General features: G+C 44.0%; 1 protein-coding gene across 1 annotated transcript in view; it reads right to left on the minus strand.

The window, feature by feature from the left end:
• Window positions 1–24,281, minus strand: part of LOC139338528 (contactin-associated protein-like 4) — an 88,899-nt gene that overhangs the window by 46,889 nt on the left and 17,729 nt on the right. Inside the window, exons 2-5 of the mRNA XM_070973644.1 lie at window positions 17,516–17,626; window positions 7,628–7,821; window positions 3,996–4,143; window positions 1,998–2,201 (exon numbers count right to left, since the gene is read on the minus strand). Of these exons, the coding sequence (XP_070829745.1) occupies window positions 1,998–2,201; window positions 3,996–4,143; window positions 7,628–7,821; window positions 17,516–17,626 (657 nt within the window). The remainder of the gene's footprint in view (window positions 1–1,997; window positions 2,202–3,995; window positions 4,144–7,627; window positions 7,822–17,515; window positions 17,627–24,281) is intronic.

A 24,281-nucleotide genomic window follows, 5' to 3' on the forward strand; every position in this document is an offset into this window, starting at 1 on the left:
ATGGACGGCTTTAGTTTTCTCTCACTGAGCTGCAGTCTCTCTTTACGGCGACCGTCTTTCTTTAGGGTGGAACAGTCTGTCTGTAAAGATTCATAATGACACCAAGGTCGCCGGGCCATTAAAGTCACAGTGAAACGACAGATTTCAACGTGAGTCAAATCATCAAAAAGCATCAAAATACGCTGAAAGTACCAAAGGTTCATGTCCTCAGTTACTTCCACCACCGTGGCAATGACATATTCAATATGACAAAGTGCTCCTTTCCTTTCCCCGTCTTTGTCGGACTCTGTCTTTCCTGAAGAGTTAGAGAGAACCTGGAGACTGACGGAGAAAAGGATGGATGAAAGATGGATGGATGAAGAAACAGAAGGAGAGACGCGAGGGTAAAGATGGAGGGGATGGAGGAGGCAAAGAGAAGGACGTGATAGAGGGAGGTAGAGGTAGATGAAGCAGGCGACGGATGGATGGATGGATGGATGCATGGATGGATGGATGGATGGATGGATGATGGATGGATGGATGGATGGATGCATGGATGGATGGATGGATGGACGGATGATGGATGGATGGATGGATGGATGGATGGATGGATGGATGGATGGATGCATGGATGGATGGATGGATGGATGGATGGATGGATGGATGATGGATGGATGGATGGATGGATGGATGGATGGATGGATGCATGGATGCATGGATGGATGGATGGATGGATGGATGGATGGACAGACAGACGGTTGGATGGATGATGGATGGATGGATGGACGGATGATGGATGGACGGATGATGGATGGATGGATGGATGGACGGATGATGGATGGATGGATGGACAGACAGACGGTTGGATGGATGGATGGATGGATGGATGCATGGATGGATGGATGGATGGATGGATGATGGATGGATGGATGGATGGATGCATGGATGGATGGATGGATGGACGGATGATGGATGGATGGATGGATGGATGGATGGATGGATGGATGGATGGATGATGGATGGATGGATGGATGGATGGATGGATGGATGCATGGATGCATGGATGGATGGATGGATGGATGGATGGATGGACAGACGGTTGGATGGATGATGGATGGATGGATGGATGGACGGATGATGGATGGATGGATGGATGGACGGATGATGGATGGATGGATGGACAGACAGACGGTTGGATGGATGGATGGATGGATGGATGGATGGATGGATGGATGGATGGATGGATGGATGGATGGATGGATGGATGGATGGAAAAAGTCTTCCAGCAGCCAGATGGGGCTCCTGATGAGAGGTGAGCCATATGGTGATGATTCAGCATGGCAGCCTGACAACCTCTGGTTTAACCCCGTTTACACACACACACACACACACACACACACACACACACACACACACACAGCTCCGTACAGTAAGCCGTGCATCACGTCTCGCTCAGTCCGGCCCTAACACATGCTACAGTGAACGGGAACCATCCATCATGGCTGTAACGAGACAGAGATGCAGCAGCGGAGCGTGAGCCAAGATTTAAACCAATCAGACGACAGCGTGCGCGTTGCCCATCTCACCCAACCACAACCAATCTAAAGTTATTTCAGAGTGGATTATACCGTCCTGCACTTTATGCAGACGTTCTGCACCAGTGCAGCCATGAAGTCCTCCATGAAGAACAAAACGTCTCTTTGCTGATCAAACTGTTTCAGCTGCTATTATTATTTTTTTATTTTTGTTTAATGGAAACAGTCGTTTCTGTGTCTGTCTGATGGTACAGATGGAAACATCATGTTCTTTGTTGGAAGAAATGGGTTTACTGCTGCATTTTCACTTCACTGGGGATGAACAAAATAAGCTTCTTAAGGCTCCCGTCTCTAAAGGTAGATTTGGTTGCGGTGCCTTTATCCGCTATCATTCCCCAGCAGATTGTCGTGTCGTACTCCAGCACGCGTATCAGCGTGAATAGATGTTGGTATCAGTAGATATCAGGATCTGCTGCGTTGTACCTCGTCTGAGCAGCAGCTGTAGCTTTCCTCTCTCGAGCTCCAGGCTGAGGCTGAGTCCTCCCTCTCCCTCTGCGTGCAGCAGTATCCCAGAATTCCTCAGGGTTTTAAACTTCAGGGAGACGACGTCCCGGGACGTCCGCCTCAGTCCGGGACTCAACCTGTACACCAGACTGCCGCCGCCGTCCAGACTCACAACGTCAGAGGCTGGAAGACAAAGCAGAGAGCAGTGAGGACTTCACAGTGAGCATGTTACAGAGGAAAAGGACAGCGAAGCATTCAGACCAATCCTGAGTTCGTCCAACGTCGTCTCCGTGTAATCAGGTTTGTATACAACTAACATGCCACAGCGAATATTGTAATGCAATGAGTTAACGCTGGTGTAAAGCAGACATCTCACAATACACTGAATCTATCAGTGAAATGTTGACTGACAACGTGTTTCATATGTTTTCCACAAAATTGTCCAATCATGTGTTCGTAGTGACGACTTCTTGTGGCTATGCTACGATTTAACACAGAAAAAGTTTTTGTTGCCTAAACTGAACAACAGACGGGACTCAGGATGCAAACCACAGTCTCTGGTGTCACAGTCCTCCTCTGTCCACCCACCCCCACCCCCACCCCCACCGCGTCCCTGTGGCTGTGCTGCGGTACATAAATGTGACCATTCATTCACTCAGAAAACTGCTCCGAACATAATCCAGGCAGCGATTACATGTGCCAGCACAGAGTAATTGGAAAACCATTTAGTGATATATAAACCTATTTCCGAGGAGACGGGGCTGCTTTGACACAACCTGCGTCTCTATAGATTTTATGACATTGGACTGGAACACATACTCAGCATCGTCTTGCAGTGCGGACGCTGTCTTAAACGCAGTAGATCTTATTTTTGTGCAGTTCACTTGTGATGCTCTCTGTTGAAAAAGCTCTTTAATCAGCTAACAGCTAATTAAACTGATAATGTGTTTTCATGGTGAAATTAGGTGATAGGAGATGTGTTAATTATTCCTTTAAAATAAAAGGTAGATGAATACAATTAAGAAGAAACTGGGATATTTCCCTCATAAGAGTAGCAAGAATATTGAAAATCTGTTGGAAAACAGACGGTGAATGAGTCAGATGTTGTTTTAACGTCTGTAAAAACACTTTGTGGTTTCTTTATTGCGCTGATAGCAGAGTTAATACCGCAAATCTGCTGTGAGGCACACAAAGCGCAAATGAAAGCAGTTATTTAAACTGTGAACAAAATATGTTTTCCTGCCGTCTCAGAGAAAAGTGTGAAACACGATGGTCATCAGTGTGGAGGTGAGAATGGAAACGTGCGGCGGGAGACGACAGCTGGCAGGACGCCTTCGTCTGTCTCGATGTATGAAGGATGAAAAACTTAGCAGGAAGAAAAGGTGTGATGTGATGTGTTGGTAACAGCATGTAAAGCAGTAACACAACAGGTGTACACACAGAATAATAAGAGAAAGCATAAGTCACTTTAAATGATTATTAAGTGTTCAGAGGAAACAGTTCATCATTATCATAATGAAACCAACTGAAAGTCGACCAGATGAAGAAGAAAGCGCCTGCACACAGCACTTTCCCACAGGTCTGCCTTAAAGCTTAACATTACAAAGGTATTTTTGGATTAGTCGCCTTTATTAAAACATGTAGTTATCTTAGCAAAGTGCTGAAGCTGTCCACACTTTGCTCAGGATTATTCATATGCCTTAAAACAAGAGCAAAAATCTGCTTTTACTGTGAAATAAACTGTTTTAACAGAAGCCAATCTAACGCTGCGATGCCCGGCCAATCAGATCCTTTCCTGCTCTCCCGTTTCACTCCCCTCACCTGAGCTTCTCCGCCAATCTCTCCACCTGCACCGCCTCCCCTCGTCAGTTTCTTTGTGAAAATATCGATGTCTACAGTTACACAGCACTCTGATCAGTTAAGTATTTGAAGTATTTTCAGGCTCTAAGCTGCAGACTGCCGGTGAAACAGACTTACTGTACGGACACCCGTAGGTCTCCAGCCGGAGTCCGATCCTCCCGCTGGGGTTCCAGTCCAGAGGAATGAGGCGGAGGAAGCGAGCGATGGCCGGCTGCTGCAGTTTGTACTGAACCACGCTGTCTGCATTACTGTTACCTGGAAAAGACTGAAAACACACAGACACAATGAAAACTGAGTGCACTTTACTTTTAAGCTTACTTCTGAAGTCAGATTCTCCAGTTAAACCACTGTAGATGACGTAATGGAAAAACTGGTTCATGTATTTATTTGGTGGACATTTAAGAGTTTAAAGTACATCATGATTTATTCTCTGTTTGTTCTCATTGTGCTTTGTTTTTTAGCGGTACGCTGTTTCCTCCTCAGCCAGGCCAAGCTTTTTGTGATCTCTTCAGTTTTTTTAATTTCAAATTTCCAACATCTTTAATGCGCAAACTGAAAATGTGCATCAGAAGAAGTGGAGGTTTTTTAAATCTTACATATACGAAATGCCTTATTTTTATATGACTTCGTTCTGGATTAACAAACATTTTCTGCCAAAAGCGAAATCTAAATATTGAACGGATCGCTCTGTCTCCTTCCTGACTCTTGGCTGACTGCCTGATGGATAGCTCTTCTCATCTCTCTCCATCTCTCCCATCTGGACATCTATCCTAATTACATCCCCCCCTTGAAGTTGACATGCTGGTTAACTGACTCTCCCACTGCTGAATAAGAGCTTAGACACATAATTAACTTATTAATTCCTCTGTAATCATGAGAGAGTGAAGCCAGATCTCCTCATATGATGAGGAGAGACGTGTTGTAATATAACATAGTGGTCTGAGCATAGTGTGTTATGGTGAGTGTGTGTGTGTGTGTGCATGTGTGTGTTTGTATCTGGATCCCAAATTGCTTTAATGAACCTGAGTTATTCTTCCAGCTGAAAGGAACAAATTCACTTTCTGGATACACAAATAACGCACACACAGAGCAGCAAATACACAGCAGCGTATTAAAATCATAAAACCAGCAAATATTTGGTGTGTGTGTGTGTGTGTGTGTGTGTGTGTGTGTGTGTGTGTGTGTGTGTGTGTGTGTGTGTGTGTGTGTGTACTGTATATACTGCATATATGTGAATATACTGTACAGCTGAGAGTCATCCATTAGACTCACGCATCAGCTTTTTTTCAGACCAAGCCGCTGAACGCAGCTTTTCCTCAAAGCTGATGAACCAGAGGAGCCGTCAGCTCAGCAAATTGGCGAGAAAACAGCATCGTGTCTATTTCTAGAAAAATGACCTGAGTCTCTCAAAGTGTTCGAAAGACAGAGAGCAGGAGAAACAGGAAGTGTGTTCACACTGAGGAGGCTAAACATCTCCCACGGCGCTCAGCTTCCTGTCTTCACACCTGCGTTTACTGCCATCCATACGGTCTCAGCATGGTGAATTCACACGGCAGACGCACTGGAGGGCTGAAGTTGGATGGTGTTGTGCAAAGGAAAACAGCTGGTGTTAACGGCAGGTGAGAAGTTCTGGTTTTCCTCCTGTTGATATTTATGTGCATCTCATCCTGCACTCAAGACGGCTCCTTTGTTTCAAAGTTTACGAGACAGTTTGCAAGATATTTACTTTGTATTATTCCTATCCTAAGTACCTCCCCCTCAAAGCTAACAAAAAGACTGAATGTAATGAAATGAGGATGTAAAGAAAAGAGTAAAAGAGAAAACTCCTGGTCTCCTTTGTAGGTTGATCCAGCAGCTCCGTCCTCTGACGGACTCTGAGCTCGGAGGTTGAGGAACACTTTGAAATGTGACTGGGATTGGGCTCAGTTTATGCCGAGCGTCAGATCAACCTGTTTTTAAGCTGTGAGAAGCCTCTCTGCTCTTCCAGTGCTGAGATTAGCTGGATTCCCTCCGCTTCTAATCCAAAGCTCCTCTCTGCTCGCTGTAACAAAGGTGGTTTTACCCTGCCGAGCGTCCGTGCTCGCTGTTGGTAAACTGGCTGTTTTCCATATTAGTTGCACTGTTTGAATTGGTATGAGGCCCACGAGGAGCACGCAGGAGAGAAACTCAGACAGATTCTGAACTGGCTGACACGATCCATCGCTGTGTTTGCTTCCTACACAAACAAGATCCAAACTGCTTATTATTCCTGTGGCTGCAGACTGAAGCATGTACCATCACCACAGCGGGACAAACACAACACAGGCGCGATGGGGAAACGCTGAAGGGGAGTGTGTGTACCAGGAGGTGGGAGGTGAAGCCTCACCGCCTCTGCTGTGCATCTGACTGACTTCTTCATTAATCAGCTCGACACATACGAGCTTCTGACGGTACAGTTTACAGTCTGGAGTAAGGCCAAAGTGCATCTCTGTTAGCTCACATGATGTCTGAAACCCTGAGCGTTTTTCTATGTGTGACTTCTGTTTATGCTATCATAGGCTAGCTTTATATCGTTCTTTATGTTATTTATATGAAGAATAAATTAAACCAGAGAAGAGATGACCGCACTGCAAGCCTCCTGTCTTTACTGTCACTCTCTGCTCCATACTGTTTTTGGAAATACCAAAATAAGAAGATGAACACGCGTGTGAAAGCACCAAAGACACTGGCATTTCTCCTCCTTGATGGCAGCTCTGCAGGCTGCAGTGCACGCTCTCAGCCCCGAAAAGTGGCGCTCGGCTGCCTCTCTGCTCCGCTCTGTGTCCATCAACAGCAGCTTAAGTGTTTTGGCAACAGGTCCGCGCCGTCAGCAGAGCCCTTTCATTGGTTCATCCATTATTAATGAAGAGTCAAAGGCTCCTGATGACTGTGATTATCTCCTCAGGATGGACTGATCCCTGCAGACCAGTGCTGCTAAACACCATGTCCACTGTAAATATGACTGTGGTCGTCCAGGAAAATTAGTCGTAATGAAGCTCAGAGGTGTTTGTTCACACTGACTCCATGATACTGTGCCTACAGTACTGTTGGCTGTAAGGTGGCACTGTGTCGCACCACTGGGGCCTTTGCTCTGCTTGTTTTTAATGGTTTAATTGTCTTCCATTTGGCCCGTCTACATTGTGCTGTGAAAACATATTGTTTAAAAGGGAATCACACACCTATAATGTCTTCCACATGCATTCATGGACTGTAATAAGATCATAGATTCATGATTTGCACGTCACAGTGGCAAAGGAAAGCCATGTTTTGTTTTAATATATTAGCAGTGCATTATGTTCAAAATGCTAAAAACACATTCAGTTGTCAGTGTTTTCTTTGTTTTTGTTCTTTTTTCTTTGTTTTTGTTCTTTTTTCTTTTCTTTCTTTTTCTTTTTTCTTTCTTTCTTTTTTTTTTGTAATTTTACACTTCAGATATTCTACATGATTTGACAACATCACTCTGTTTGGGACGGTCTATTGTAGCTGAACAGCCCCTGTGTTAGATTATATTTAGACGGACAACAGCATGAAGGTAAAAAATTCAGCCTGTTCATCCATTTGGAGGAAAGGACTGCTGTAGCCCTCAAGCAGATGCTTCCAACAACAAAAAAAATGCAGCGTCGTTGAGTTTTGTCACTGACCGGTGCTGTTTTCAGTCTGAGCGCTCAGCTGATGTCCTCCAACAACACTGGCTGCAATAATCAGACTTCCTTTATTCAGCGTGGACTCACCCCGATACTGTCCTCCTGTCTGTACTGTTTCCAGTTGTGTCCCGTGTCGCTGAACATCAGCAGGTACGACGTCAGCCAATCAGAGCTGCCGTAGCGACCCTGAGTAGCGACGGCGGTGATCTTGGTCCGCTCGCCCAGGTCGACCTCCAACCACTGGTACCTGTCTGAGGTGAGAGGGGACCAACCTCCAGCTCCTGAGGGAGAGAAAATTAAAGATTGGTTTATTACAATCCAACCTTTGAGGTAAAAGATGTAATAAGCCTCTGAGTCATTGCTGCGTGTGTGTGCTGCGTGTGTGTGAGGAATGAACTGCTTGACCCTTGAGTTTTACCTGACATCACACTTGCTAAAACGAGCTAAAATAAAGCACCTGTTTGTGAAATACATGCAAAAATTAAAACCCTTTTCAGTGCAATAGTTGAACACAGTGTGGTGCGTTTTGCCAGTTTTGTTGAAACTGCTGGTGAGTGTAGTTTCCTGGAAACCATTATAGACACAGTGCATGTTGGCGTCCATTCATCTTTAGACGAGGTGCAGTAATTCTTTACTAACACCATCACGCTAACATGCTTATCAAGATAATGCTAACATCTTTAGTCACTATAACATCTAGCTTGGTTACCCTAAGTGTTTTAGCATGCTAGCACGCTATCATTCACCAATAAACCCTAAACTCAAAGTACAAGTGAGGCTTATTTTACACTTGAATTTTCATTATTTGCATTAATCAGGTCACGGACAAATAAAATTTTGGCCTGATTCATGCTGAGGTGGATGTCTGTACCAAAGGACCAGAGGAAGCATGCAGTGTTTTTAGTCCTGCATGAATTCAATCAGCGAAGCATTTTCTTTTCACGTCAGTGTCCTGACATGCTCATGGCGAGATCCCACGCTTCGCATCTTCTTTGACCTCCACGCTGAGAGGTTTTACTGGATTTAGCTCATGACAAACCACCACACACCACTGCGCTGCCCCTTATTCCATTTCCAAAAGAAAACATCATCAATAAGAAGCTGCATTGATCTGCTTCACAGAGCAGCAGTCCATTTACATCCCTTCCCAAACATAGCATCGCTAAGAGGCTGTGCTGTGATCTATTGATTAGTTGAACAGTTTGCTTTCAAGTCTGGATCTTTTGCTATATTGAATATCATCAATAGGAGCTGGTGGTGCCAAGCATTGATTAGTTTTGCTGTGGCCCTGCAGGTCTGTATCCTTTCCCGTATTACATTTCACGAATAAAGAGCAGTGTTGTGACATATTGATCGGTTGAATTCTAGGTCAATAGGCTGAGAAAATGAAAAGTGGGTTTGGTGAAACATGCTGATAATTTATTTAAAAAGTAGGCTTTTCCTATCTATAGCATCGTCTTGCTGTTAATTATGCCAGTAACGATGTGTCTTCCAATAAACACTGTGGTGTTATTGATTAGCCACGTACAAGCTCATCGCCATTACATTTGTTTGTGTTTTTAGATACAGAGACAACTGCTACAAGAGGAAGAAAGAGCCAGAAACTGTGTGTGTGCATGTGTGTGTGTGTGTGTGTGTGTGTGTGTGTGTGTGTGTGTGTGTGTGTGTGTGTGTGTGTGTGTGTGTGCGTGCTCAGTGGGACGCTGGTCAGCAGCCTCCTCCTTCAGAGTCGTCCATCTGGCGTTTGAGCTCTGAGGCGTTGCTTTGGCCTGACAAAGCACTTTCCAACAAGCACACACACACACACACACACACACACACACACACACACACACACACACACACACACACACACACACACACAAATAAAGAGAAATGGCACAAACGTACACAATGAGGACGAGAGAGAGGAATCGAGACACACACACCGACGCTGGGAGTCGATGAGTTCTTGGAAAGCATTAAATGCTTTGCAAGACAACAAAACAACAAACACAGTGTAAATGTCAATTGTCCTCATGATACCACTCTGTTGTCTGCTTTTTGCTGCAGCAGCAGTTAGTATTTTGAAACAAAGCTACAAACTGTTCATTTTTTGGGATAAGAACTGAAGTCAGAGCTGATGCCTGCGAGCCTATAAATCCTCTTTGACACACAAATCCATCGAAAAGCGTTGGCTGTAAAACAGAGAGCACACTTTGTGTTATTTGTTGGGTCCAGCAGTCAGCCAGACTGCTGATGTCATACTGGCCCGACAAGCAGGTGGTCCTGGGAAGTGGGCGTGTTTCTCAGAGGATGCACCGAACATCAATCAACTGGTAAATAAGAGAGTTTCACCTTCTAGCTCAACGTCTTCTTCTACATGATTCTCTGTTGAAATGCCTCAATCAGTACAGATACTGAAGCAGTCTGTCAGCTGCATCACGCAGGGCTGCCTCTCACTCCCAACCTGCAGGGGGCGTACCACCATCACAGCTGATTCACATTCTGTGACAAAATAAGAGATGGAAGCCAAAAAGCATTCGATTGGCAAAAAGCAGAACTGGTGACGTCACACGTTTGATGAGGAGCGACATCCTCCACGATCTGAGCGGTGCGAGTAAAGAGAACAGCTCCGTCTCCTGTAAAACTAGCACAGGATGGCTCTTAATTAACCACCCTGGCACAGCATCTTGTTAACTGTCCAAGTACGCCAAGAGAAGCAGCCATGAGCCTTATCCAAGGCTTTGAACAGATTGGGCAAACTTCCATGACCCTGCAGTGTTCCCTGGATTCAAGAGTTTCGTCGTTGTGCCGCGAACAGAACAAAGCTTCAACAGATATCTGTCAAGTCTGACGTTGTCAAGCGACTCATCCAGCACTGTGACGAGCGAGCACGGCTCTGAGGAGTGTAGCAGACTATACATAGTCCAGTCAGGAATCTGTCTACGAAGACACGTTTCACATGTGCTAGAAAACAAGGTGGCGACCTCCCAACAGCAAACCAAAGAGCTTCTTTGTTCTATTTGGCTCAAGAAGAAGAGGAAGAAGAAAAATGAGAATAGGACCAAAGATGGAGATTACATAAAGCAAAGCCACAGATTCTGGTTCACAACAAAGGCAAAAAAGCAAATAAAATTACATTTAAGAAACTCAGGAGGGAACGGTTTAAACTTCAGGGAGAAATATTCGGTTCACTTCACCTCTGGAATCTAACAACAGCAAAAGATCAGCTTTGTTGCACAAGCACCTGCAGAAAATGTCCCCGTGATCGAAGTTAAGTTTGGTTTTCTGATTAAGGTTGAATAGATCTTATCTCTGTGTTCGTGGGTTGAAGTAATACCAGTTTCTTTGCACCTTGGAAAACAAACACGTTGCGTACTTCCTGTGAAAACGAATGAGGGCGGTCTGGTGGCTGGTGGAGCCTGATCTTTAACGAGCTAAAGGCCAAAGCTAATAAACACTGGCTAACAGATGTGTGCAGTGACAGAAGAAGAGAAAAGAGCAGACACTCTGACCTTTCACTCATGAAGATTATAGAAGAAGAAAAGACAAAGAGATCAGAGGGAAACGACCAAGAGAGGCACGGGGCGTCCCGAAGATTTACTGTGTCCACCCTGTCAGATATAATTGAAACAGCAGCCGACTGATGGCTAATGGTCCGAACACTTCCTGTCATGGCTGTCACTTTAAATCAAAGAGATCTCCCTGCTTTCTTTCTCCCCTGGTGCCTGTCAAGAAACCGACTCTAACCATCCGCTGACAAACTTAGTTAACAGCCAATTAGAAGATCAAACTCTCCTCCGCTTTGACTTTACCAGTCAGGGAACGGTTTCTAACTCTAACTTTGGCCGCACAGGCTGCTGTTGCTTAAAGGCTTAGTCACGTCTGATTTTACCGACAATAATGTCACTACTGCATGATTGATACCTAGCAGCTTTGTTAAGGTACCAAACATGTCACGCAAGTCCATCAGGCCCCAAAGATCTGGAACAAACTACCTACAGATGTGAGGGAAACAGCTCGCTGAATATCTTCAAAAGAAACCGAAAGCTCATCCCTTTGAGCTGCGATTCCTGTATGAAAGGTGCTCTGCAAACAACCTTTATTATGATTATTAGGATGTCTGGGAAGAAAGACCACTTAGACCCCTAAACCGGATCTATACTGGAGTGGTTTATGCCATAGCAATATATGTGGTCACAGCATACGTGTCTATTCCCCTGCATCTATAATGGATCTCTCAAATCTTATCATTGCACACCAGATGTCCTCAGAGTTTCATTGGCCATCACCTGCACACCTGTTTCCTCTTTGAGCCACACCTGTGCTTTGTTACCTCGTTACGTCTCAGTACAAATCCCAGGCTCCTTTGCTGTCCCCTCTGTCCCTGCTGCTGTGCTGCTATCATACGGAGCCATTTCTGCACGTTCTCCTGCCTGTTTCACAAAAACCTGCCTGTTGCCTTCAGCCGTGTTCAAAGACCTTCTGCCTATCTTTGACCAGCCTTCCAGCTTCTTCCCTGTCAGACTTTGTTTACCTCTTCATACTGTCGCCTTGCCAACTTGCTGACAGCCTAAAGGCTCATATGCATTGAGCATGCATATCCCTCGAACATGTAATTAAAGGTCCAGCCAACAGCAGCTACAGAAATGCCATCTGGAGGCTTGCACTGCTTGTGTTGTCCTCAGCAAGTCTCTGATGCCAGTGGACAGCATCATCAGCATAAAGCTTCAGTGCTCAGTAATCCTCTCTGTTTTCAGGAATAGACATAGTTTCTGCGCTCATCTCTCTGTATCAGTGGATGAAAGACTATAAAGACTGCTCTGCTTTTGGTGCATATAGTTAAAGCATGATCCAACATGGTAATGTACAACACATCCATCCAGTGAAATCCAACACTGCACAACAAATCACTCCCTGCACCACAGGCACAGCGGCACAATCACAATGATATTATCCTCACAAACGATCCATTTTACTTCAAATGCTTCACGTAAAACGATGTGTGCTCATACTTGCGGGCATCTTGTAAATAAGCTCATAGCCACTGACTTCCTGTTGCTAACTCAGCCTGCTATTCTGCGGCTCAAACACCCGCGGCAGCAGCTTTTGAAGGATGCTGGAAAATGAGGGCAAATTCTGTTTCAACAGTATAACCCAGCTTGAGATAGGCTTCCTCATACCTGATACTTCAGTGCTGCACTTCACCTTTAAGGACTGTGACACCTGAAACTAACTCAGTTTGCCTCTCTCTCTCTTGTCTCTGGTTATTAGAGCAGCACAGGTACAGTAGTGTAGGTAACAGGTGAGCATGAGAGCTGGTCGGGCTGCACAGCTCTGCTTCTGCTCTACTGCTGAAGGGAAACCGAGCTTGACGCGAGTCCACTCTGGACAGCAGCTTCACAGTAAGAAACAGATGGACGGACGAGTGAAGAAAGGACCACTGAGTCATTAATAATGCACCGATATTCCACCTGACAGGTACGGAGGACTGACACGAACAAACAGAGTCCGAGGAGTGAAATGAAGAGTCAAGTCGAATTGAAAAGGCCGGGCGGGCAGAGGAAGAGGTGAGCCCTTAAAGTGAGACGCAGATGAAGAGTGACCAGGCGGAATAGAGACAGGTAACAGGCCGACGATTTAAAGCAGGCCTGCAGTGACAGCTCAGCATCTGCATGAGAAAAGCAAGCCTGGATGGAATAACGACAGACGAACAGACAGCCCAATGGATACGAGGAAGAGGGAGGATGGAAAACAACGGATGTCTCCTGTCAATAAAACACACACCGAACACACACATGTAAATCAATACTGGGATCCACGGAGACAACCACAACAGGTTCCAGTCAAAGCTTAGCTCCACTTCTAAACCTCATTAATTTACAAAGTGGCTCCTGTGGCACAATAATTCTTTTTAAAGTCTGTTCCAGCACAGTTGCAGCAGCACTCATATGTAATTGTCCACGTTGCCTGAGAAAAGATAACATTTAAGCAAGAAGACGGCTATTAACATTTGGCAAGAAGACAGAGTTGGTTAATTAGTTGTCACCAGTGAAAATGTGACCGTGGATGGAGCGAGTAATGATGACAACGCCACACTGGACAGAGGAGCAGACGATCATTTAAAGTTGATCATTTAAAGGAAGGGCGAAAGAGAAGGGAAGGAACCAAAATGCAGAATAAGACCTCAGACTGAGGATCAAAACAGAGCTGTGAGCCCAGAACAGTGAGTCATCCATCCTGCAGGTCCTCGCTGAAAGAGACATTCATCTCCAATCAGCTGCCTGACACAGCTTCTCGGCCAATTCTGGCTCCCAGATGTAAAAATGATGCGCATGCACAAAATATTGAGTGTGCAACCTCTCAAAAGAAACCGCCGTATATAACAAAGAGCGTGTGTGTGTCGCGCTTTACGCCACACACAAACACATTTATCACGGCGGAGCTGCGTGTCGCAAAACAATGTGGCAAAAAAAACAACCTCAAAGAGGGAATCTCTGGACATTTGAGCCAAAGCCGCTATCTGTTCAGCATATTGTGATGCGTTCAGTATAATGTAGAGCGTAGCTCTGCACAGTGGCAGACACTGTATCAACCTGCTGCACAAAGGCCAGTTAGACGAGGGAACAACAGCGCTGCTTTGCATCAGCAAGACTAAGAAGGAGTGAATTACCGTTTGTTTGAGGGTAGGAAATACTCTCCAGTGAAACAAAAGCCATATTTTATTGAACCTGGAAGTAAAAGTAAAGTCCAGGTGACTTTCAACTCGACGACTGAGAATCTTCAGATGTATTTTCTTGTAAATATCTGCCAGCAGAGTTCGAATAAATCAACATTTTGTCAAAGTCAAGTCTTTCCTGACTTCTCTTTCTTGATTCATGTGCAGCCACCTGAATTATTATGTTGTCTTGAGCAAAACAAAACTATTTCAACTATTTGAAACTGGTGGGAATACTGTCGCTGCACTGCCAGCTTATGTTTAGACTCAGACTGAGACGGTTTCTTTATCGATCGAAAATTGGGAAATTATTTTGTTGCAGTAGCAATTAAACATACAGCAAACACAGGATGTATACACAATTATTTAGAAAAAGTAACAAAAAATACGAACAGGAATAAAAATAAAAATATAACAAAGTAAAACTAAATATAGTTATATAATATCTATTATACCATATATAGTATATAGTATATAAACAGTATTTACAGCAAAAAACAGCAAAAAAAATTTGTGCAAGTAGACCGAATCTTAAAATCTTTTAAAGATGATGAGGCAGATTTTTAAGATGCTGATGAAATGATCATATTAGGCCTCCTACGGACATGCTACCGTCGCTGTTGGCGCTCCTGACGCTGACATTTGACTAATGCGCCGCTGAAACAAATAATTTTCTGCTGACTAACCTTCAACACACAATATGTCTCTTTGTGTAAACACATGGCAACACAACACCATCATTTGCTTTAATCAGGGACACCTTTTCAGTCTGTTAGCGTCAGCAGTGTTAATTCATGTCAGACCTGTGAAACACAGTGCGGTGCTGCAGATAATAAGGTAGAGTTTAGCATAATCTCAGTAGAGGTCTTTGTCTAAATCTACATATAGTTTTACTGCATGCATCAGGCTCTTTATACAGTCTATGGTCAGACTGCACATGTTTTAAGTCTCTCAGAAGAAGAGATCCATCACCTAATGTTGCACATAAACATCTACAATGAAGTAAAGGACTTCATTTTGATCGCAGTCCAGTGCCCGTGTATAAAATACCTGTTTATCCTGCGCTGGTATTCTAGGGCTCTGATAATCTGCTCATTTAGTGAGTAAATGAACTGAAAGCAAAGCTGCTCCTCTGAGAACAACTGGAGGAGGCAGAGAGTCAGCAGCAGCAGCAGGAGATGGAAATGAGATGGATACGTTCATTTATTCATCGATTTCCTCAGCAAACAGCTGGAATCGTGTCGGCTTTGCACCCTGAGTGCAGCCGGGGAGGAAGATGTGACACAAACAGCTCTAATCTACCGACGACGAGAGCTAGATTTGAGAAATGCTGATCTGATGCTAATCCCTGCATTTTCTCATATTGACGTGATAACTATTAATGCCAGAAAGCCTGCTCTCAGCACAGGAGGATGAGGATGTACAGCACCTCCACCAACAGCCGCAGGTTAGAAAGACACAGCACAGCTTTGCTTAGAAAGGGTGAAGCTGTTACGGTGGGATGACATGACTGGAAGCTCACGACTCTGATTTTAAATTGAATTTTTTGGCCACTTGGGGGCGACATGATAACCTGTTCACATGCACACTGTTACATTATACTGTAAGGCTGATACAGTGAACATAGTAGCGAACAGATGCTTATCTACACATCCAGCAGGACAACATTAGCTTCATCTGAAGGTGTGTGACATGATGAATGCATGACTCAGCATCTTTTTTAACAGTGTGGCCACTGTGAGTGCCCTTTTCAGGCAACCAATGGGGCGAGACTTGACATCATAATGGAGACACACACACACACACACACACACACACACACACACACACACACACACACACACACACACAAACAGGTGGGAGTAGCCTGGAACATCTAATGTCAATCAAAACCCATGTGCTTATATGTTTCTTGTGCTTCTGTGTTTATGGAGATGACAGGAAGTCCATTAAACACGCTGACTGGCTTTTCAGAGCCCGGTTGTTCAAAGACAGCTGACTGGCAGCATCTCGCAGCAAAAACATTGTTTGCTTAAAGTCTCGCCCATCAAACTGAGGACTGAGCAGCGTTGTGCAGGCTCGGCCGCCTTCGCTCTCCCAGGTGGTGAAAATCATTCAGATCCAGATTAAACCCATCCCAGCCTCCCAGCTGATTCTCAGCTTTGATGTCGGGATAAAGCGGCGAAGCTCGTTCCCTGCAGAAAGCGCCACAACAAACCATGATCTTCATTTTGTCAAAGCCTCACATCAGCATCCAGCACAGGACTCCCTGCTGGCTTTTCATGTCGGATGAACAAACAACATTCGCATTTATCCAATACATACAGCATCTATAGAGAATAAGAGGAGACAAAGCAGCTCTGGCTTGTTCTCTCTTATTCTGCCGTGCCTCTTAGAAACTTTTCTGATCCTCTGTCTCCCTCTAAAGTAGTCACTGGTGAGATGTCTGATAGTCTTTGTGAATCCATTAAAAACTTTCCTGTTTTCTAGCTTTTGTGCTGTGTGTCCTGAGCTTAAACAGAGTCTCACTGGTGCTGCACAGGAACTCCTCAGTAACAGACGACTGCCCCTCTCCTGATTAAAAACTTTTGATACAGACAAAACAACATTTAGATAACCTTTAATCTGCATTTAGCTGCATGCATAACTGTCTGAAACAACAGCAAGAATTCTCCTAAATACCTGTCAGAGGAAAACAAGCTGCAAAGCCAGACAAAGATTTCATCTCAGAGGCTGACGGTTTCAGGGTTTCCTGGTAAACTATATAATTGCAGTCACAGTCCCCACTTTCCTCACCTTTCTCTGCAATGTCATCTTGAATAAAGGCACAAAATGGCAAAGAAATGACCTATCATTGAGGCATTAGCATGAAAAGCACACTGGATGCACAGATCATAACAAACACTTTTGGTGGCATTCAGAAAGACCACTTCAGGCCTCATTGACCAATTATCCTTATGTGAGAAGTGCCATAAGCAGAACACAGGCATACTGCAAATGACACTACAGTGGGTGATTGTTTGAAACCCATAAACCAGCTACGCTTCAGCCATATTAGCAACAGAACTCAGTCTTTTCATACAAAGCAGATGATGTCAGTCATCTGTTTTCTATAACCAGCTATCCTTTTGGAGGGTCGCGGGGTCGCTGGAGCTGATTCCAGCTGACAAAACCGCTGCACCACCATCCTATTAAGCCAAATCAGAGCGAGTCAAATCCAGTGTTTGGGACACACTCATCAGTCCATAATTCACTCTCAGCAGCTGAAACCTCACCGTCTCTCCGGTTGAGTTTGGCGAAGACCGGCGCGTGACTGCTGGACAGCTGGGAGGAGCTCCGGAAGGACGACGGCGGCAGATTGGACACCAGCGTGCTGTCACACAACTCTGTCAACCAATCACAAAGCAGAAAAAGAGCACAGGTTAGGGCTTCACACGTCAAATCCATTTTGGTTTGCTGTTTGTTGGCCAAAAAGCTTCGTGTTTCATTCAAGAAAAGAAGATGGAAATGAAACCTTTATTGGCTGTTCATGATAATCAATGCATTTCCTCTAATATACTGTATGATTGTTGGCGCTGTCACACAACAGAGGCTCGGAGCTTTCTTACGCGGCTGTTGCAGAAGGAGCTGAATATAGTGGTGCAGCTGACATTGATGAGACGCTCCAGATGTTAATCTGTATGTAAATCACATGCAGATTTCCGTTGCATGATTATTAAATTGTTTGACGATTTTTGTCCAAAGCAATCAGCAAATAACAGCGTGCATTATGGGAACACACAGATGTTGTGTAAAGGCGCATGTTACAAATGTGACGTCACCATTACAGCTGACAAATTACACGCAGTTCTGCTGCACAAATCAACAACCAATCAGTGTTTCAGAGACATGTTAGCCCCGAAAGAGCTGCAGTAAAGTTTGAGGATGAAGAAGTCTGAATGAAAAAAGGAAATTTCACCAAACTTCCAGCTTTTTAATTAATCTAATTCAACTTTAATTAATCAAAACTTTAATTATTAAATTTATGTGGCATTGAGTGAGTGTGCAAGCGTCACCTTTTTTCATGTACACTATTTTCTGATAGGCTTGCACCTACAATAAATGAAGTGCTTGTTACTGCTCTTCTTCAGCTCAGTAATATGTTTTCTCCCAGCGTCCATTCATCTTTGCAGAGGCTCAGAATAGTGGGGACGGCTGAAAGGAGGTACCACAACACTTATCCTGAGTGATGCGGCACTTGGAGGTTCAGAAAAACAGAATACTCGAGGTAACGGGGCAGGAGCTTCACATTTTTTTAGCCTCGATGAACACCATTGAGCAGCTGAAGAGCAGTGGAGTTTTATCACTGAGCTGCTGCTTTAATGTCAGCTGAGTGGAAACAGGCCTTTGACATTACGCTCCAGACTCTCAGTGAACAGAAAGTAGTTCATAACAGCAGGCTGATCCAGGAATATCTCCCCTCAGCACGAGTATAAATAGTTTTTTGTGGTTGAAAATCATAAAAGCAGCAGGCAGGAAGCGTCCAAACTTTTCTTCAGAGCGACATCACAAAATCAGACACACGACGGATTATTCTCCACCTTTCAGGCTGAGTGAAAAACCGTATCTTTGTTAAAATAACAGCAGGGTGGCAGCTCGCTGGCGCTGAGAGGTGAAAGCTTTGCACCTCAAAATCACATGCAGAGCTGCTGATAACTTGACCATCACACATTTCAGACACACAGAGAAGCAAATGCCTTTAAATCAAAACCCCAAACTCAGTTATGAGTTTTTGTATGACAACAGCTTCATCATCATTTGTACTGAGTGCGTGAATATTCACAGGAGGGTCAGAGTGGAGTCCAATCACTGAGGAGCAGCAGTCTAATGTTCCCCAGGTGGAAACAGGGCTTTCGGCTCTAATGGCACCTTATTAGATGAATGAACAGAGTAATAATGTCCAGTTGGATGAATGAATGATGTAATTGTACGAAGAGCGTTAAATGAACGCTGTAATCATGTCGCGCTGTGGAGATGAATGGCGTCCTGACTGGCTCGTTACAGGCTGGATGCTGATGGAGACGAATCAGCGTTGTCAGAAGCAAAATGTTTCACCCTTTAATGGTTTATGGATGATCGCCTGCAATAAAAGATGTCATATACTGTGCATAATGTGCAATAATTATCCTTTTAATTGGCTTATCTCTCCAGAGAGCACATCTTCTGTCACCATCCTAAAGCTGCTCCAACCTTCACTTTGCACGATGCTTTTTTTATTTTTATTTTATTTTACTGTAGTTCTGCTTTGTGGCAAGATGCAGAATAAAGTTAAAAAATAAAGAATGAATATTTTGCCCAAAATTGATGATTGCGATCCTGCGATTCATTCATTTTTCTGCACGTTACATTGAAAAGGTGGCAGCCGTCTGATATTTGTTCTGTTTGAATGGACAGATTATCAGCGTAACACCGGCTCCTGCAAACAGTGTTGCAGTACAGGTCGTTGTAGTGAGGCTAGTGAGTATCTCCAAGGCTGCTCATGGTGTTTCCCTTGGAGTTAATCCTTCCTAAAAGCGCTTCTTTAGCCCAGTTTAACTTACAGGAGTTTCTGATGGCTCACATAACGTGTTTTGCTGCCATGGAGGAATTAACAGGAGGAGGAGGAGGAGCTGAAACAGACATTAAAAAAAACTCTAACAGCCTGAGAAAATAATATTAAGCACTTCCAAGAGCCTGACAGGAGTGTGTGAGTGTGTGCGTGATAGAAAAGCCACACAAATGTGGGATTTACGTGAGGCTTTAACGGTATTATGACAAGAGAAAAGGCTTCAAAGAGAAGGACTCTCTCCCTCTTCAGGGAACCTTTCCCAACAGGGCTTGTGTGAAACTGTGTCCTTTTCCCAAAAGCAAGTGTTTTAAAGGAGGACGGTCTTATGTTTACTCTACATGGTATTATTAGTATATTAACAATTAAGTTTGGAATTGGTGTTTTCAGAGCCCATCTTAAATTCTTCTGTGAAACATGATGTTCAGCCGCCGTCCCCGTGCAGTCCTTTAATTATCTTTAAATAGAAACATATTAAATAAATACAAGAAACTTGTATAATGAAGCACTGCATCTCTACATAGCTGCATAAATCATTTGTCATTATAAACACTATGCTAAACAGCAGAAATGCAGCCTGTAGTGTAAGTGTATCCCACATATACACACACTCAGACTCGTGAACATCAGCTCAGTAAATATTCATAGCTTTCCTGTAACTGTAAGCCAAAGCCAAACTGACGCTGCCTCCATCTAAAGCCTCTCTGTTAATGGATGTTGTTCTCCACCGCCGAGACAAGAGCCAATTACCATGATTCACGCTACAGTCCGATCCCGGCCCACAACTCTCACGCCGAGGCTTCAGCTTTGATTACTCTGTCAACATCAGCGTACTTCATCTGAACAACGCGAGGTCTTCATCAGCCTCTTGATATCCACCGCGGCCTGCTGGTTTCACTTTTTAAAGCGGAGCAACGCTGCATTTGAAGACATGCAGATTTCACAGCAGTGTCATTTATTTACCCTGAATGGAAAACTTGTGTCACATGAAATGAAGAGAAGCACATGTGCTAATTTGTAGGTGAACTGTGATACTTGGAGGATTACAATTAAAAAATGAGACACTTGTTGAGCTGCCTCAGTGCACAAATATCTACAACTACAACTCCCTAAATACCTAAGGGATCAAATATTTGGCTGGCCCAAAGAGGATAAATGTTTAGGTGATGTCAGAATGGGTCATTTGCTGATGACTCCCAAACAACGTATGTGAGTGTTGGAGAGTATCAGCAACAGCTGGTTCAAATAATAAGGACGTTCGTAAAGTTTATTAAGTTGAATATCTCAGTTATGTACATTATGTAATCTCAAATAAGACAATGTTGACTTTGGGTTTCACATGAGACACAGATAATCGTGTCCTGGGCGAAAGTCCTGTGTTTGTTTGACCCATCCATCCACCCCACCTCCTCCATGAGTGGTCTCTCTTTGAGCTACATCACCTGACTTCCTCCTTTGCTCCCACCATAATTACGGTGGATAGTAGCGGTCGATTAATAAGCATAAATATGGGCCGTAAGTAGCTGCCTGCACAGAGGACCTACGCGGCTATTTCTCAGGGAGGAAGACAATCTGGTTTAATCACTTTAATGTAAACATATGTCATGTTGAGGCAACTGCTTGAATGACTGATGCTCTTGTTTATATTGGGAGGGCAGACCTGAATTATTCTCTTTTTTTTTTCAGTGACATTTCTGGACTCTGATTGGCTGTGATAGAAACACCACGTCACAGTCAAGCAGTCACCTGAAGCTTTTTCAGCGAGTAACCTCAATGACGTCAGTACCGAGGAAAGGTCACTTCCTTTTACTGTTTTTCCACCTCTTCTCTTTTGGTTGGTAAATAATTGGAATATAAAAAGCAATATCATTAAATTAATTTCCCACCCCTATTAATCACATGGTGTCCCAGTGTAGTTGGTAATGATTTGATGTTTTGATCTGATGTTAAATGTTGCACTTGGCTCCCTTTAAGGTGTCATATACAGTATGCATATACTGAGTTTTAAATTCGATGAATATTTAATGCACCAACATCAGAACGCCTCGAGCTTGGCCTCAGTGACGCCGCGGCTCTGAGTAGTTTCTCTTTGATGATGAAATTATCTGATATTAACTGAGTCTGAAGTCAATTTCGGTCAGCTTGTTACAGCAGTTATCACTGAGCATCCTTAAGTACAGTTATATTCCACTTACAAGTAAATCTTTAATAATTCAATTGTGAGTAACAGAGTGGCTTTGAGCTTCATGCATATTTAATTCCACTGTTTTAAATGCCGTCTGGCTCTGAAGTCCTCTGGAGCTCCTCCTGATAGTCTTCACCCCCTGTTACTGTGGGTGGTGGGGGAGCCCTCGGCGTGAAAAGCAGGTGAATTACAGTAGTCTGAAGAGGCGAAACGAGAGGGACAGCTCTCCAATACCGAGTGCTGTAATCCCTGAGGAGATAATGTGTGGTGAGAGCACATCCTCGCTGAGGTAACACTCAGCGGAGTGAGAGGCTTTAAAAACACCGGGCCTCTTTTCCTCAGCCGAGCTTTGGCATTTAAGAGTGGACGTCCCTGACAGCGTGACCAGCGGAGCACAAACACAGACGGCTCAGACGAAAACGGAGCTAAATGTTGAATACCTGCTGGACTCTGCAGCCACTGAACCCTGAAACTGACCCTGGCTGTGTAGAACAGAGAGCTTTCCTGAATATTAAACCACCGCGCCGTCCTCCTCGGCACGGAAACAAACTTTCTGTCAGCCTCGACGTCTCACGGAGGGTAAATGTAGAAAAAACTGTCTTCCTCTGCTTTTTATATTCTAGGCATCCAGGTGAACACAAGGGGAAAAAAGCTGACATTTCTGAATCAGCAGCATTGTTTGCCATCGACAATGAGGACTTCTAGATGTCAGTCCTATAACACACTTAGAGCAGAACATTTCCATGAAATGGAGAATAGGAATAGGAAAACAAGAGCAGCTCTGCTTCAAGATATGAAATTTCAGGAGGAAAAATGGGAGAAGAGGTTACTGAGGACACAGAAGTAACTGGGGTAAGACTTCTGGGCCTATAACAGAATATAGGAAATGATTCTGCTGTCTTAAATCTGCTATGGTAGAAAATAACAGTTAACTGAAGTAATACTTCACCAAAATATGATGCTGTTTGCTCCTCAGGTGAAAAATAAAAGGAGGGAAGTTCCAGGGTAATGCAGAACTTCAGCGACCATGATATTCACATTTGAGTGATGGGATATAGGTTTTCATCTCAATAAAATATCCTCCCATCAAATGAATGTTTAATCGTTTCTGCTTCCTGAGAAGGATTTAGAGGGAGAGAAGGAGTCAAAGCTCTCTCCCACAGCCCATCCATCCACCCACAGTGTCAGTTTTATCATTCAGGGTGAATAAACTGTGAATCTGATGGCAGTAAAAAGTCTCAAAAGCTTTTTAAAAAAAAGGTCTCTGGAGTGCCGAGGCCTTGGCACTGTCAAGCACAATTAATCACCACTGACATGATAGGCAGACTAATACTTGGCACAGGAAAGACAGAGAGGGAGACCACGGCTCATTCACCTGCATTGTCCACTTCTTTACTGTTTTGTTGAATAGCAAAGTGCCCACAGAGTCCATGACAGAGCTGGAGACCCTGAATACCGATGAGCTCCATCCATCACCTCAACAAACAGCAGTGAACAGAAGGTCCTGCACTTCAGAGCTCTGTAAGCCCCACAAACCCAGAGTTCAGTGCTGCTCAGTATGAGCCGGGCCGACTTGTTTAGCTATTCAGAGCGTGTAGCGGTAAGCAGGATAATGAGGCTCCGGCGACGGTTGTTTTTGCTCCGGAGCACTAACAATCATCCTCCAGCAGAAAATGTCAATGTTCATTTTACTAATCCGCCCAACTTCTACCTCGAGTTTGACCCGAAGAGATCCGGCCTGAAAGTAGAGAGGAAATACAAAAATGCGTTTGTTTTGATGCTGCACAATGAGGTATTTTAACAAGGCAACTTCAACTTTGGAGTTCACGTAGTCAAGATTGTAAGATTGTAAGATTGAGTCTGAGAGCAGGAGCAACTATCACCATAACTAGGATGGCCAAGTCTTATCTGTTTACATCATTTCATTTCAGCTGTCAGACACAAATACTGGCAGAATGTTTTCTCCAGACATACTGTAAGGTTTCCATAACTCATTAATCTGTTGATTCTTTGAACAGTAAATTAGTCTATAAAATGTTGGAAGATGGTGAAAAACATCTCTCAAATTTGGATTTTTCTGCTTTTTTGTTGAGCAATTTATCCTCAACAGAGCAGCTTTATATGCTTAAGAGTAAGATGCAACACAGCTAATAACCAACCAACAGTCTACTCCACTTTGGACTCCTTCAGAAGTCACCACTGTCAGGGTGGCTATGCTCCGGTTGCACAATGTATGGTTACATTTATCATTTTAGGAACTGGACGTCACTTC

The sequence above is a fragment of the Chaetodon trifascialis genome, chromosome 11 (genome assembly GCF_039877785.1).
Source record: "Chaetodon trifascialis isolate fChaTrf1 chromosome 11, fChaTrf1.hap1, whole genome shotgun sequence".
Classification (NCBI taxonomy): Eukaryota; Metazoa; Chordata; class Actinopteri; order Chaetodontiformes; family Chaetodontidae; genus Chaetodon; species Chaetodon trifascialis.